Raw genomic sequence first — 17,927 nt, forward strand, 5'->3', positions numbered from 1 at the left:
AATTGAAGTATTAAAACCTTTTAGGTGGATATGGCACGTATGATTGTGCAATTCTATGGTCTAGAGATACCTAAGAAGGTTCTTTGAATTATATGTTTTAGGAGTTTGGATATACACAAGCCTGTCTAATAGCAAGGACAACGACTATTAAAATATCTTGTCTGCAATCATCTTATCTGATTACATTCTCACGGCTAGTGTGGTTTGCAAATATCCTACACCTCCATCAAAAGCAATGGCAGAATCCTTTCTATCCTTAGGTGCTCAAAGGAGCAAAACACATTACGCCGTCTAACATTACAGTTGTTGGCACTTGAATTTCATGGCCTTGCAGTCTGCATTTCGTTCTTGCCCCGCTCTTTCGCATTCTCATTGTTATGACCCAAATCCATATCCCACAGTGGTTCAATGTAGAACCAGTATCTTCAACTCAACAAAAAAGCCCACCAGTCTCTCGAGCTTTCATTCTGCACTTTATCATCATGCCCTTCAATTGGAATTTGTTGGACCCATAATATCTAAAGGCAAACGCAGCAGCAGACAAATAAAGTGCATGGTATGGGACGGGCCTCTTTCATCTGTTCATTTGATGATGCAAGGCAAAAATTTCAAGGTATTACACTTATTAATTAATCAGTACAATTCTTGGTTTGTTTCTTGGCATTGCAGTTTGTTTGGCTTGTTAAATGTTGTGGCGCCTTGATGGGTGGCAGTTGACAGATGGAGTGAAGAACTATATACAACAGAAGGTGGGCAGCGCGATTCACCATTTTGCCCCGATTGTGAAAGAGGTTGATGTTCGTTTGTCTCTCCTAGGCGGGGAGGTGGGAAAAGGCCCACCAGTCAGACGTTGTGAGGTACCTTCTGTCAACTCAGCATTTGATTTTTATTGAAATTTCTCTTTGGTTATATACTAAACATTTTGTGAAAGATGAAAACAATTTAGTCGCCTCCATTTTTCCTCAATTTATTAGTTTGCTGAATACACAGACTTATATTACTCTGTAGCAAATTCATTTTTAAGTTTGTTAGAGGGGGGCTTTTGCGAACCATTACTCAAAAACATCAATACAAAGTTATGGACCATCAGGCTTCTATGTTAGATAAATTCTTCTAAATTATTACTTATGAAAGATGGCTCATCTCACAGAAGATGGATTCTTTAAACTACTCCCAATAAAAGATGACCCATCTTCCCCGAGACGTTTTTTTTTTTGAATTACTTACTAATACGATATTGGCCATGAAGATTCTCTCGATATTATAGCACATAGTAGACTCCCTAAAATCCACATCAAATGCTTAAATATCTATTTTAACCCTGTTCTCACAAATTATAGGTGCTACTTACCTATAGAATGTGGTTTCTCTAACAAGTGTTTTGTCTAGCTTCAGATGTTTAACACGTTTGTATTTCAATGTCAGCCTTAAACCGGGCCACTTTGAGTGGACCTCCCAGCAAACTAAGAATATATAGTTTTCATAAAGAACATGGCATTTATAGGCTTACCCTGTCCTACCAAAGCAAGAAGAGATAGTATATCTGGTTTTGCAGTAGAATCCATGGGACTGTCCTTAGTGGTTCCAGTCAGCACATCTATAGGTGTATGATAATGCATTTGGGGAGCAACCGATGCAGAGGGGAGGACTTGGTAGCTGTGCACCCTAGACTTGTATTTTCTTTTATCTAAAACTATGCCTGGAAAACTTTTTAACGTGACCGGTGATGCTGGCACGACATGCCCTCTGGCTCCACGCGAAACGCTTTTGACCTGGAGCTATGAACCGGTGAGGCCACAAATGGGGGTCCTCATCCCTGCACTTCACTTGATCAAACCCGCAAGCACAATGGCCCAGCAAAAGCACAAGGCATTCAAGCACAGTGGCCCAGCAGGGATTCGAACCTTGGTGGCTGCTTTACCAACGAAATGTTTTAACCGCGACACTACATGTCCAAAGACTAGACTTGTATATCTTAAGCTCTTAAATGGTACATCAAATTTTTGGCATTTGCAAAAGAATCAGCATACCTCCATATGTAAGTTAAGAGCTTAAATCTATTGATTAGAGTTTTGGGAATCAATGATGTAGTCACATCAGCTACATCTTCGCTGAGTTGTCCAAAAACAGCCACCTTAGAAAGTTAAATCAAAACATGTGCATTCACGATGTGGTTGGTTGTTTTTACTGTGACTTGTGTAAAATAGATACTTTGTGTCCATTTTTAAAGTACACACATAATGGCTACTAGTGGTTATCATTACAAGTAATACAAGTAATACAAGTAATAGGTAAAACTTAAAAGTATTAAAAAAAAGAGGCGATTACCACACTGCACCATAATAGCTATTGGAGCTTCCTCATCTATTGGGTCCTTTCACCTATATTGACTGAATGCTCTTCCTCATTAGGTTTTGAGCTGATTACAAGGTTCAAAAGTAAACCAAGCAATCCACTTACATAGTCTAGTATCGATTTGAATGCATAGATTTGCAAGGAAGATACACAGATCTATGTTACGAAGGCCTCCTCTAGAGCACGTCACTAAATCGCCCTTAGATAGTACTGGAAACTAGCTTGGGACAGGCAATGCATACTTCAACAATCTACTATCTATGACAATATATGCACTGCAATCATAAGATAACTAAAAACAGCTCTGTGCAGTAAAGATGGCAGCCAAAAGACTTAATAAATAGTAATAAAGCAGTAAAGCAATTACAAGATATCTGGCATTTCACAATCTCAAAACAAGAATAAGTTAGAATGGTATTACAGTCAATAAATCACTGCAACAAAATTAATTAGCTCTTATTGCCAATATCTTGGCTATTAAACTTGTTTTCCATCCAGTATTTTTCTCTTTCTTTTTTGTCATGATTGGGACTTGACAATGTGATGTGTCATCTTTCCTTGCACTATGCATTTTGATAGTCTGTCTGTTCATTGGAACTGAACTTTACTATCACCTATGCCAATATCTCTTGATCATTTGGGAATAAAAGTTGCTTTGTCTATACTGATGCGTTTGACAATTTTTCTTCCTAATATGGTACGATGGGATGGGAAAACACGATTAACAAATCAGATGATTTGTACTTGTATTGTCTTTCCTCTGTTGTCAGACTGACCTGGAACTGCATGTCCCACTAAATGAGTTCTACTTGTTCCTGTTATATTACATTTATATGGTGCTTTTTTAACTCTATTCTTTTGTTGGGAACTTATCCCTCAAATATTTATGAATCATTTCAAGGTTTATCTAAATAAGGTTTGTGCAAAAGCATGAAAGAACATTTGGACTGTAGGTAACGATATTCACAAAAAAGCATGGAGTTGTACGAGTGGAAAGGGAAGCTGATAGCACATATGCTAGCATAGATATGGTTTCAGATATTATTAAAAGAAAGCTAAGGAAGATCAAAGAGAAGGACGTAGATCTTGCACACAAATCATCCAAGGTTTGGCAGCCATCAAAGGAATCAGTGAATGTAGATGAAATTCTTGACAAGGAGGATCCTTATGATTTATCTGATGAGGTATGTTTTGTTATTTTTGTTACTGGTTTACAATGGTTAGATATTAGACTGATAAGCAAATGTGACAGAAAAATCTGCCCAGGAAAGGTTACTAATATTTTGAATGGAAGACATAGGGAATGGTTTCAAATCTAAAAGTAAATCTTGTGGTTACTGAGTGGCACACATAATTTACTTTAACCTGGGAAAGTTGAATATGGCAAATGTATAGGGTAGGAATGTGTTATGCGGATGAGTAGTTTTAAGATGATTCAGCAAGAAGGGACTATTAATGATTCAGATAAGTTTTCTGTGCTTTTCATTTTGATTGGCACAAGAGGATCTTGAGGGTGAAAATTAAATAGAGAACATTAATATCCTGCACAAGAGACAGAAGTTTACCCTCTTAATAAAAAATTAAATTATATTGAAAGCAAATATATAACTGGCTGTGTACGTTAAAATTATTTGCATATCTAAATTTAAATCATGTTGTTACTGAATGACACACATAATTAAGTTTAAGCTAGGAAGGTTGAACATGCCAAAGTGATGGGACAGAAGTGTACAATACTACAATGGGATGAGTAGTTTTAGTGCAGTCTAAATTGAAGTACCAAATTGATAGCAGCCTAACAAAATCCACACTATTTGATATAATGAACAGTGAATAAAATTTACTTGCATTAAATTTAAATTAGCTTTCAATGGCTTACAAATTTGTTGAGAGTCTGAGAACGAAAACCCTAACTATTACAAAACAGAGAAATGACATAAACTTGAGCCAATCATGGATGGATAAACTGTTTTTTCGCTCCTAGTTATTCACTTTCTTCACCCGATATTTCCCCACTGTTTCTCAATGTTCTCTGCTCAGAATGGTTGTCTCTCCTTTTCCTATAAATTTCCGGTGTTTTTTTATGTTCCCTCTGCAAATCTTCCCTGTTTTTTTTCTGGTGTATTTCTGGTATGACCTATTCTTTTAAAATCACATTTCTTTTTCCAAACAGTATTGGATCAACAAACTAATAAAACTATCTTAAATAAAATACTTCAGCCATGGAGTTTTGTCCCTAGCGTTTGGGCTCTTGCATGTTGCCCATGCTTCTTTAAAATTTGAGTCATGTTCATATAGCTCTTTAATGGAAGCAAACCCAACAACTTCAATTTTCATCTCATTCAACAGAAGACATCTTCTACTCAATTCATCGTACCTTGTTTTATCTACCACTTCTATGCTTTAAAACAAATGAATAGCTTTGAAAAAATTCAACCAACTTTGTGTGCTTTTGATTCAACTTACCATGGCTGTGAATAAATTGTAATGCCTGATAATCTATGAATAAAACGATTTTTTTTTGGTAGCAAATAGTGTCTCTGGTTACATGTTTAAACAATTTCATAAATTTCTTGGTCACAGACCAAATACTTTCTCTTGGCTTTCTTTAACTCATTGGTGCAATATGCAATGGGTTTGCCTTCTTGGCTCAAAACTTTTCTTATCGTTGTTCCCCTTGCATCATAGTCCACTTCCTTCCCAACTTTCATGATGGTGTAGGTATTCATCCTACCATCATGCATAGCCTTCATGTCAAATTGCTCACCACCTTCTCAACAGAACATAACAAGCATCTATGGGCATACCATAGCATATAATTTCATCCTTATATGTATCAATCTGAAAATTCACTAAACAATGCTCTTTTACCCAGAGTTGATGTCCTTTTTGTAGCCATGAAACTTTGTATGGGTTTTTAATTGTCTACAACTTAAGTTTTTCTACCATTTCTTTGGACACCAGATTGTCTGTACTTACAGCATCAATAATGACTTTGGAACATTTTCTTCCAAAATTACATATAGTGCTAATTAAATTCTTTCTGTGCATCAACAATGACTTTGGAACATTTTCTTCCAAAATTACATATAGTGCTAATTAATTTCTTCCTATGTATTGGTTCATGGTTCATGCCCTTTTTAATCTGGTTTTAATAGCACTCTCGTCATAAGTGAGATTCTCTTGGGCGAAGCTACACTTTTCTCATTAGCTTGGACAATGTGATTTTTTGCCTCATTTACTTTATCACCATTTTGTTGTATTTGTGGGTAGTCAAATACCCTACGACTAGCCTCTCCACACCTATAACAAGCTCTGGTAAATCCTCTACCTCTTTCTCTTTTGTAATAACATCTTCTTCTTGAATAATTGCCTCTTTCTCTTGATGAATTGCCTCTTCCTCTCTTGTTTTGATTGGAATTTTCGTTTTGAGAAGTGCCAGACTCTTATTCATTTGCATGTTGTCCTCTACTACTACTTGATTGCCTCTTCGTATATAATTGTTTTGTTGTTTCCTTACCAATTTCTCTTGATTGCAATTGTTGTTTTGAGAAGCGCTAGGCTCTTCTTCATTCGCATGTTGTCCTCTGCTACTACATGATTGCCTCTTTGTCTAGAAATTTTTTTGTTGTTTCCTTTCCAACTTATCTTACATGTCTAAAGCATATTGATAGGATTCCTCAATTGATCTCACTTTGATCATACTGGATTCATTGTGAATTGATATTCAGAGTTTGTTAAAATACCTTGAGATCTTTTGTAGTCATCCTCCACATGGTCAGCATGAATGAAGCTTGTAAAATTTGAACTTGTAACATTCATCTATGTAGTCTTTGGCATTCAACTCTGTTGGTAGGAATTTGGTCTTCAGTTTTGCGACCATTCAATTCAATTTAAGATATAATCTTCTCTTTTTCTCTTTTTTGTCTTTTTGTTTGTACATGATCCCACCACAAAGATGCATCACCATTGAGCTTAGTGTAGATAGACTCAGCTTTTTCTAGGATCGTTCATTGATTCATAATCAAGGTACATTTTCATTTCTGCAATCCAGTCTATAAGCTCTTCAAGGTTTAGACTTATATAGCCCTAATCACCTAGTTTCAATTGCCTCCTCAACTTGTACTCCTCTTCTTTGTGCTGCCTCCATTGTATCCAATCTGGCTGTAATTTCTCTCAACATTTGTGCTCTTTTTGTTTTCCTTTATAAGCCATGCCTCCTCTTTGCTATTCACAGTTAGAGGACTCCATGCATGCTTGCAACAAAATTCTAGATTTTTCATGACACAACTAGGCAAAGAAACCTTCTCTAATACCAAGTGTTGGGTGCAATCTAAGTCTGGGATGCCAAATCAATGGTAGCCGAATCTAGCAGCTTAACTATGTTCACACTACCTCACACAACAACCAGGTGGAACAACAAATTATTTTTTTGTATTAAATGTAAATCAACTTTCAATTGCCCATGAATTGGTGAGAACAAAAACCCTAACTATTATAAACAGGGAAATGACATGGATTTGCCCTAATTATGGATGGTCAAATTGGTTTTCTCTTTCTACTAGTTATTCACTTTCTTTCCCCAATTTTCCTCTTTTGTTTCTCAATGTTCTTTGCTCAAAATTGTTGTCTCTCCCTGTCCCATAAACTGCTGGTGATGTTTTGGATTCCTTGCACAAGTCTTTCTTGCTGCTCATGAACTACGTCATGTTTTCTGTCAAGAATAATCATCCTTTTTTTCCCTTTGCCTACATTTTTGTGTTGCAGTTAGTTTTGGATCAATTAAACGGCCCTAATCACTACATGACAATTTGCACACGATTTTGCTGCCAAAATAATGTGTCAAATTTCTTCTTGGGCTGTTTTTTTCCAAGAAATGCTATTGTTTGAAACACTTTAGTTGCTTTATTCAATCCCAGTTGAAATCATGTTGGAGTTTTAATTGTGGACAAATGTTTTGATGAAATGTTTGGAGAAGAAACAATGATAACCAAAAAAATTGTAACACACGACTATGTGACAGTTGGATATATGAAAGATGTTGAGTTGGGCAAGGATAAAGCCAAGTGTCCAAAGAGATCCACATCATCAAAATTGCCTTTTTCTACTAAAGTTACTTGCTACAGAAGTCATAATGTTAAGAAATGAAATCATGAAGCTCTAGAAATTACTCGCAATCAAGCTGCCAAAGAGACTCACAAGTTGCTTCAGAAGATGAATCATGAAGTCCATAATGCTGTTGAAGTTACTCACAGCTTGCTGACAACGATGTTTAGATGCTACAGAAGTGGCTTGAAATGTTTGATAAATTGTACATAGTGTTGATGAAGTAAGTTTGTGTTGTTGCAGAAGATGGCTAATTGGGGCCGAAGGTGCACTATCTACCTCTAATGCTATTGAAGTTAGCTGGAACAAACTTAGACTGCGATTTTTCAAATATCCCATTTAACCAAGAACATTCACACGAAACCAAAATTTCATCTCAACCTACATTATTCTATTTTTGGGTGATGTGTGATTGTTCATTAACCTGGATGCTCCTGCATCAAGCTTTTAAGATGATTAAACAAAAAAGGGCTTTGAATTGTCCAGATGGATTTTATTGCCTTTTCATTTTACTGGTTATAAGAGTAACGTGGGACAGAAAATCAAACAAATAACATCAATGTGTGTTTGGGGAAATTGTGGTACAGCACAAGGATCAGAGTTTTCTCCTCTTAATTATACTATCCAGGAATTATATTGAAAGCATGGCTTCCGATTGATGGTGGACCCTGAAATGATTTACTAATCTATAAGTAAATCCTGTAACTACTGAATGATAAACATAATTGAATTTAACCTAGGAAGATGCTGAAGAGATGGGTCAAGAATGTGAGTGGATGAGTAGTTTCAAAATGATTAAGAAAGAAGGGACTCATCCAGATAGATTTCTTCTGCTTTTAATTTTGCTGGGCACAAAAAGGATTTTGGGAGGGAAAATTAAATAATGAGCATTAATATGTATGTTTTTGGGTGATGTGTGATTGTGCATGAACCTTAATGCTCCTGATCAATTTTTAAGATGATTAAGCAAAAAATGGCTTTGAATCATCCCCAAATGGATTCTATTGCCTTCCCATTGTACTGGCCACAAGAGTATTGTAGGATGGAAAATTAAACAAAGAACATCAACATTTGTTTGGGCAAAACGTGGACTGCACAAGAATCAGAATTTTCTCCTCTTAATTACACCATCTTGGGATTATATTGAAAGCATGACTCCCAATTGACTGTAGACCTTGAAATGATTTGCAAATCTATAAGTAAATCTTGTAAGTTGTAACTATGGCATGATCATAATTGAATTTAACCTAGGAATGTGTTATGTGGATTAGCAGTTTCAAAATGATTCAGCGAGAAGGAATTCATCCAGGTAGTTTTTATGTGCTTTTAGTTTTTCTGGGCACAAAAGGATTTTGGGAGGAATAACTAAATAGCAAACATTAATATGTTCGATGGGAAAATCACGTTATTGCACAACAAACAGAATCTCTCTTAGTTAAAATACTTACAAATTATAGTGAGCGTATGACTTGAACTGTTTGTGTGAAATAATTTGCATATCTAAAAGTAACTCTTATGGTGATTGTGTTACACACAATTGATTTTAACCTATGTAGGCTGAACAAGCCAAAAGGATGGGGAAGAAATGTGTTACAGGGGCAAGTAGTTTTAAGTGATCTGGCAAGAAAGGACTTATAATCACCCAGATAGATTTAATATGGTTTTAATTTTTCTGGGCACAAGAGGGTCTTGAGAAGCAAATTCAAATTGAGAACATTAATATATATGTATTGGGAAAATTTTGATATCGCATGGAATGGAATTTTCTCCTCTTCCTAAGATACCTACAAATTATATTCAGAGCATGACTTCCAACTGAATGACTTGCATTTCCAATTCCGTAAAGGATACCTTTGATTAAATTTAATTAGATTACAGATCATGTTTTTTATGCATTCCTTGGCCTCCGTGGGTTTGATAGTCATCAATAATTATTATGAGCAATGAAAGTTGAGCCATCAAAACAAGGTATATTTTATGAATTCCTCAGGGTTATGTATGATGTCATAGCTATTCAAGACTCGGTTTCACAGCTTCTACGTCACATTTTGATCCTCTCCATTCCATACCACAGAGACTTGCTATCTGCTTATATTTGCGTCATTTGCCACCAGGCTATAGATATATGAACAAGCTTTCCTGAGAAATGACTTGTTTTGATCAAGTGCTGTAGTCGAATCTGATTTTTTTATTTTTACCAATCTTTAAGTTATGCAACATGGGACGGACTTTACTTTACACTTTGATATCATCCTCTTTATAGAATCCAACAAACTTTGCCTTCTTATTTTTCTAGAATTCAACCACATGTCTCTTGAACAAAAGAGCCTAAAAATTTCTAGAGTGATTCAGAGATCTAAGGTTTGTTTCTTAAACAATTTAAAGTGTTTGCTCCAATATTGTCTATTAGTGGGAAGAAACATGTCAATTGATTCTCAATTTCACTGTTAAAGGTTGCAAATTAAATTAAGAACAATATTCTCAATGGAGGTGGCCCTTGAGAAGTGATTCCATATTTTAGTTTCATCACTTAATGTAAGAAATCTGCGACTAGATAATTAGCAGTCTATGTAATGTCCCCTAATTGAGTATGCCCTAAGTTTACCCTAATTTCGTAATTTCCAAGTGGATGAGTGAATTTAAGAAATACCTTTCACCCTGCAGCAGAATAGAAACTTCTTGCAATAATAATCTCAGAAATCAGAACAGTAATCAGATTAACATATTAGTAAATTCATAGCAGTATTATTAATTCTTAATAATATGTATACATAATTAGTAACAGATTTAATGATCCATCTATTAAACATCCTAAATGCTTTGGAGGCTCAACCATAGGAGAGCATAGGAGAAAGTAGCCTTGATGGAGTGTCTTGGACCCTCTACCCTGGGCCCAAGAGCGGATATACCATCCCTCTTGGCCTCATTTGGCCCATGCCATCTAGATGAGGTGGCCTACCCAGTGACGTATCCCCTTTCCTCATCCCCTCATCTTGCCAACCTTCTCCTCTTTATGATTGGCCCCCTTGTACTTATGCATCATGATATGCAAGAGAATTTGCAACAGGGTGCCCTGAAAACCATCTCCTCTAGGCCCAAGGGCAGTACCCACTGTACTCCCTTGGTTTCATGGGGAACATCTGGTCTCCTCATAGAGGTGGCGTACCATAGAGGAATGCCTCATCACCGTACGCCTCTTGCAGACCCTCTTCCTTCTATCACAGCATGGAAAAACACACAGAATGTCTGAGAAAATATATTTAATATGAAACAATTGCAAAATATAATGGTCTGACTTATATTTTCTATGATATAAATAGTCATGTCACAGTACGTAAATAATGATAAAGATGCTGAAGTAGTTATGCAGACAGTAATGTGCAGAAACAGACGTATATAATATTGTTACAGCATTTAGGAGTTTATACAGAATGGCCATAGTACATACCACACAGCAGTAGTCAGACGGCTGCCTGAGATGATGTCCTAAGATGTCTCAGATCCTCAATCCCAATCGATGACTGCATGTACTCCCCTTTCGAAATCTGCTGATTACATATTTATGTGTCTGCTGCTTATACTTAGAATTGTGCAATTTAGGATGGCATCCCATATCCTCCTTTCTTTTGTCTGCTCTGAAATGGTATCACCTTCCACTCTCCTCAAATGGAACCTTCTCCCGTTATAACTTCCAATGTGAGGGAGAGTCGCACCCCTTCATCAATGCCTTAACTTTGCAAGGGTCACGACCTTTCACAATTACCACCCCTTTGAAAGGTCGCAACCTTTCATCATTTCTGCCCTTAAAAGACACTTTCTTATTTTCTGCCCATTCCTTTCTTCTTCCATTAATCCTTCCTTAATCCCCATGCTCCATTCTTTCCTCCTTTTCTCCATATCCCCCCTCTCCATATTAATTGCTTACTCTTTTTAAACTCTCGTATCTCATTGAAGAGACACATCTCTTTGGAAAGAGATATCCCTTTGAAAGGTCATGTCCCATTATTGCTGTCTTACTATTTAACTCCGATCTGTGCTTCTGATTGTAGATTAAAATTGTTGTTTCAAATGAATTTATCTTGTCCCTTTTATACCTCATGTTTGAGGAGGTCACAACTTTGCATTTCATGCCTTTTGACCATTCATTTAACTTAACTAGTTAAGTTTTAATTATTTTAATTTTATTTCTATTCTTACAATTTTATTATTAAATCCTATTTCAAAATGGGGTCATTACAGTTGATAGGAGAATACAGTGATCTACTTTGAGGAATACAGTCCCAATTTTCGTTTAAGGGTGAGAGATTTAAATTTTAAACTAAAAAGGATTACATTGCATCGAGATCAAGTCACTGTATTCACAACCATGGAATTCATGGCATAAGTGTGATATATATATACAATTAGGGGATTTGTTGTATATTTCATGGATTTCTCATCTATTCTGTTTTAGTCCTCCTTGCTAAATGCTGTTGTTCCAATTCAGGTTGTTCGAACAAAATACTTCGAAATTCCACCAATGACTCGTGAAGAAGCCTTAGAGCAGCTTCTAAATGTCGACCATGATTTCTATGCATTTCGTAATCCACGGAGTGGTGGGTTGATGAATAAATTTTCCACATAGCGTGCATGTTTTGAGGTTTCATTTGTTTGCAGACATTATTTCTTGTCTTCTGACTGCTTGTTTGTCTCCATCTTGCAGGAGAAATCAATATTATTTACAGAAGAAAACATGGCGGTTATGGATTAATAATTCCAAAACATGATGAAAGATGGGAGAATCCAAGCACAGAAGTTCCAAATGAAATACCTAAGGAATCTCATGGCTAGGTACAGTAATTTATAGTCTGTTTTACAAAATGGTTTTGAGACTCTATCCATTCTGTTGAGTTAAAAATCCAATGAATTTCATTCCGGACTGGAAAATTATTACACTGGAAAAGAGAAAATGTTACAGAAGGCATAGCTAGAAATTATCGCCCAGTGGGAAACCTCAAAATGCAATTTTCGCTATTCCATTGTTTCCAATGAGCTTCAATGCTTTAGTTCATTGTCAGTTTTTAAATCCCATGCACATTTGTCTCAGTAAATGGAAGGAAAGCAATGTTCAGCATTTCTCATTACTAAGCCAAGAGATGAGAACAGTTAAATACTTTGAATCCAGAATGTAAAGAAGCATGCGAGTTATCTAGGATTTTGCATAGGGATTAATGTTGGTGTAAATTGCAGAAATGGATAAATTTAAACTGTACTAAAATCTATCTGACCTCGGAAAAGTGACTCATACAACTCACCATACCCTTACCTCAACTTGCATCAGAAACATCAAATGGCACTACTCACTGGGCAAACTGTTGTGGTTATGAAAGAATGATATTTCCTTTTGCTAGTGGATTATACTGGCCAGCAGTGGGCAGAGTCTATATGCATTGTCTTATTGACTGTTTGCACATTTCCAAAATCAGAGAGAATGCTTTGTTGTACATGGGTGTTTTATGTTTCGCTGTACTTATTAATGCGGAGAGGCATTCTACAATGGCAGTAAGTGGTGGAGTGAAATAGGTGAGTTTGTTAATGTTAACTTTTACCTTTAGCTTAAATTTGACAACCATTCATATGTCAAAATATTAATATTAATTATAAACTTAATATGTTCAAAATAAACACCATATAAAACAAAATATATCCCTCATCAAAATTATAAGTTTTACATAGATATATAAATATAAAATAAAAACAAAGATATTTAAAAATAATCCACCATTTCATAATTACAATATTTTAAAGAAAAAAGAATTTCATAAATTTTTATTTGTCTATTTCCCATGTTTTATTGCAAACAGCGACTTCAAATACTATCTTAATCATATAACAGAAATAGAATGGGTACACCGTACATATATACCTTAAAAATGAAATTACAGAACTGAATAGTTGAAATTGAGTTGAATAGACTCTGAGTGCATCTGATATGGTTCATAATGGGGAAAGAAACTTCCGACATCAGTCTTCAAAGTTTGAAAGCCACTTGTTCCTGTCAAGCAAGTCTTGAGTAACGGCTATTTTTCAAGATTGTCTTTCATAACCCCATATATACTTGTATATGACTTTTAACATACTTATTGAACCCAAAAGCCAGTCACCGGTTATTTTAACCGATTTTGAAATCTCAGGCAGGTCTTGTGGGCCGAAGAAGTAATGGCCGTTTTAGAGGGAGGGAGCATTATCAAGGCTAAAGATTGTGGTCAAGAATAAGGAGCTAGAATAAGTTAGTTTGTAATGGGATATTTAATATTTTTAAAAAATGGATATTATCATTAAGTATTGAGGGTGGTGAGAGTAATTATATTTATGTTTTTTTTTTTAGATTGATAGTGGAAGGGTTTGGGTGGAAGGGATAAGAAATTAGGGAAAAAAATATAAATATAAATTTATATTTTGCTTTTAGTTTTTATGAAGTGATATGAGTATTTTTTATGTTCTTTATGTAAGATTTGTAAATGGATTTGCTGAGTTCCATGTAGGTGAAATGATGGAGATGTTTGTACATTATAGAGGAGATACATGATCATTGAAAATGAGATATTTAATATTTAAAATAATAGATATTATCATTAAGTATTGGGGGTAAAGAGAGTAATTATTTATGATTTTTTATAATTATGTTATGAATAAGATAGTGGAAGGGGTTGGGGTTGGATTGAAGGGATAAAAAATTAGGAAAAAAGAATATAAATATAAATCTATCTTTTGCTTTTAGCTTTCATGAAGTGATATGAGCAATTTATTATGCTCTTTATGTAAGATTTGTAAATGGATTTGTCGAGTTCCATGTAGGTGAAATGATGCAGATGTTTTATAGTATAGAGGAGATATATGTTCGATTGAAAAAGAGCAATTTTATGTATGTACATCTTGTAGAACAATGTAAGGTAAATGGAAAATCTCTCCATTTAGGTATTTCTAAAAAGTTGAACTCGTACAAAAACAATGTCTCGCTTCATAATGATAAGAACAAAATTGCAACTCTATTTATCCAATAATAATAATAATAATTATTTAGTTATTTTTTCTCGGAATGGTTAAGTAATACCATGTTTAAAGGATTGTAGCTTGATAATATTAAAGATGATTTGTTAAAATTTTGGTGGGTAGATATGAGATGGGTAAACATAATTTTTTTAATCTCTTATGCTTTATAATATGAACAATTATTAATTTATTTTTTGATGCAAAGGAAGTTTAGAATGACTACATATTCATATCAAATTGTTACTCAAATAATTATATTTCCATTGAGGATCAACATCAAATTATCATAGTTTTAAAATATTTTAATGTATTTATTTTCATAATCTATTACCAAAATTCATTCTATCATTTTCATTTAGAGTTGAATGAGATAGTGATCGAAATAATATGTTTCAATTGAACATATGTTGTAAGTAAATAGGGATATAAAAAAAGATATTTAATACATATGGTAAAGATAATTTGTATTTGAATTTCTGCTCTCACATACATGAGCCACGGTTAAACTTGAATGGGCACTAAGGAACCTAAAATAGGCCCATGGTTTTAAAACTTTGTTTACAATATTATTATCATATTTTGTATTGTATTTATCTATTTATTAATACCTTGGGATAGTGGATTGTAAGTTTTGCAAGTCGTTTTGTATTGCTATCAAAATGCTATTAAATTAAAGATGGTGTTGTTTTGAGAATAATACAAGCTTGCACTCAATTTGGTGTTAAGAGTTTTTATGAAAAATATTTTTTCTAGGTATATATGTGTTTTTATGGTTTTCATGTTTCTTTTTTTATTGTGTTATTTCTATTTGTGTTATGTTAATGTTAACGAATTGGTGAGTGCTAAGGAACAATAATTTTATTGTATTTTTTCTTAGGTTATCAACATTATACTTATTTTACATATTACCTCAATGATAACGAAATGAAACAAAAAGAAATGTAGAATCAAAGATTCCTCAAGCTCTAATGAAGATTGTATGGCTCCAATGAGATTCTATATTTTCAAATTTTAAACTAGTGACAAGCAAGTCTATCCCCCACCTATGTGGAACTAGGAAGCTCATTCCCACTTTGTAGGAGATGGATAACATGGACAAAAAGTAAAATTACAACACATAAGCTAACTCAAATCATGCACACGTACAATAATGGTTTCTCAAACACAATGAAGATATTCAAAAGACCCAAATAAAAAAGGATGAAAGAAGTAGGATCTGATGCTAGAGTGCGATTCATCTCAACTACCCAAGACCAAGATGGATACTAGAATATTCACAAAGACTTGTCAAAATGTCCTACACTCACCCATGGATGTTATGAAGATAAAATAGAGTAGCATTTGAAAGGATTTTAGAAAACTACACGTCCCCCTTATCTCACCTAAACCATCATTCCTTTTCATTTCAATTAAAGAAAAGACAGTATAATTCACAAGGATTTCTAATACACTCCAAGCCCTCTACTTGACCTCTTAATCCTAAACAACTAAGATGCCCAATTTTAGTCATTGACTATTGGGAGAGATGCAAAGAGAAAAAACATGGTTAAAGTGCACAAAATTAGTAGTCCTACATAGTTGAGATGGTCATTTCCACAAAATGGCCCATGGGAAATATACATACAACAAAAATATGCCAAAAACACACACAAAAAATAACCTTTTCATTTCCATCTAATTGAGATTTATGTAAAAAGAAAAAGAAAAACCCTTCACAATGGTTCTATAATTCAAATTTCTATAAAATCTCATAAAACATAGTTGACTTCATTAATGGTCTCCTTTAAGTTGTTTTTTCTATGGAGTATTTTTTTATCATCAACAAAGACATTTTTAGCAATTTGATATGAGAGCATGAGCTTTTAGGTTGAAACTTCTTCAGTTGAGAGCCAAAGACTAAGTGGTATCCATTTTGCCAAATTCGCTCAGGGTACAATCCCAACCTCATCCCTTATGGTATTGGGTCCTTCCACTCAACAAAAGTTGATCCTTGGTGGGCTCATATAGAACCATTCAACTTCAACAATAAATCAAGGGCTCATTGACTTTGATATGTTTTTAGCAAAGTTATTGAATATATTTAAACATCTAACTTTCAAAGCATATAATTGCAATTGATTCTATCTTAATCTAAAGATATAAAATTAACTTTTAAAACATTCAAAGGAAAATTCTTCCTTGTATTCAATTTTGAATCAATGGTTTGAAGATAACGCACCCAAAACAAGCTATCACTAAATTCTTCAAGAAGTCAAACTAAAATAGCTTTTACATACTCACTTTCATATCTTCATAAATAAGACAAGAGTTTGAAGAAGTTTCTCTCAAGCTTTTCAAATTTACATAGTGCCAAAATAATCATCATGAAATCCCTTTTTAATTTTAAAAACATAAAGCCAAAACCCTTTTTCCAATAGTGTCCGTTTTCAATAAACACACAAATCAAGTAATATGACATAAAAATCTATTTTTCTAGAATATTGTATTTTAACTTATATCTTCTTTGCAAGATAAAATTTATCTTTTTAATAATTACAAAGTGCTTTAAACACACAAACATGTGTATGTATGTATATGCTCCAAGGTATTTCTACCACAATCATACAACAAGGACCTTTAACATATATACATTAGTTTCTCAATTCTATTTGACCTCCTTATTTTTTCAAATGAAACTTTGGTATTCATAGAAGCAATTAGTTCACCCTAATACAAATGAATACTTTTATGCTTTCTAGATAGTTAAATGATTTTCTTTGCACACATGCAACATACTAGTTCAACATGAAGGGTCCCAAATCACATACTATTCAAATATATGGGTTTCATAGGTTAAACACATGAGTTTGATTATTTCATTATGGAGTGAGACGAAAACACTTAGAAGTCCATGTTACACCTCCATTAGCTACCAACATTAGTTTACTCTATAACCACATACACTCTGGTATATATAAAACCTATTAACATAAGATTAGTTGAAGCATAATATTTAAAACCAACGAGCACAATCACACTAACACAAGGCACAATCATCTTATAGAATCTCATCATATAGTAATTATATCACAATAATGATTCACAATTATATATTAATTAAATTGATAAATAGCCAAAATGATCAAATCACATATAATTACTTACAAACAATAATAATAAATTGGTCAAATAAGTACAATTAACACACACTTTATAAAAGAATTAGTAAAGTTGCAAAGATCAATATAGTTCAAACATAACATAATCTAACACATCTCATGCCAAAAGTGATCACAAAATACATAATTTGATACAAAGTTATGTAGTAAATATGAAGGCATAATGTATATGGGCCTTACATGGATCTATTACAGGGATCTTTCCCCTTTGACCTTTCAAATTGAGTCTTGCAAAGTGATCTAACTATTACCTTAGATAGAGTCTTAGCACTCATT

The 17,927-nt window shown here is 34.1% G+C and overlaps 1 protein-coding gene across 1 annotated transcript; it reads left to right on the top strand.

The window, feature by feature from the left end:
* Window positions 1-94: 94 nt before the first annotated feature.
* LOC131065123 (ribosome-binding factor PSRP1, chloroplastic) lies at window positions 95-12,944 on the top strand. The gene is made up of 5 exons (XM_057999540.2): window positions 95-613; window positions 714-857; window positions 3,309-3,539; window positions 11,948-12,056; window positions 12,164-12,944. Exons 1-5 carry the CDS (start codon window positions 323-325, stop codon window positions 12,289-12,291), a joined length of 903 nt encoding a protein of 300 aa, XP_057855523.1. The 5' UTR covers window positions 95-322; the 3' UTR covers window positions 12,292-12,944.
* The last annotated feature ends 4,983 nt before the right edge of the window (window positions 12,945-17,927 follow it).

Source organism: Cryptomeria japonica, chromosome 11, assembly GCF_030272615.1.
Source record: "Cryptomeria japonica chromosome 11, Sugi_1.0, whole genome shotgun sequence".
NCBI classification, from domain to species: domain Eukaryota; kingdom Viridiplantae; phylum Streptophyta; class Pinopsida; order Cupressales; family Cupressaceae; genus Cryptomeria; species Cryptomeria japonica.

Excerpts from the sequence above, each read along its gene's own strand:
- LOC131065123 (XM_057999540.2), top strand. The coding sequence starts at position 323 with ATGGCCTTGCAGTCTGCATTTCGTTCTTGCCCCGCTCTTTCGCATTCT. Across the intron at positions 3,540-11,947 it reads CTTATGATTTATCTGATGAG|GTTGTTCGAACAAAATACTT; the intron begins GTATGTTTTGTT and ends GTTCCAATTCAG. Across the intron at positions 12,057-12,163 it reads ATTTCGTAATCCACGGAGTG|GAGAAATCAATATTATTTAC; the intron begins GTGGGTTGATGA and ends TCCATCTTGCAG.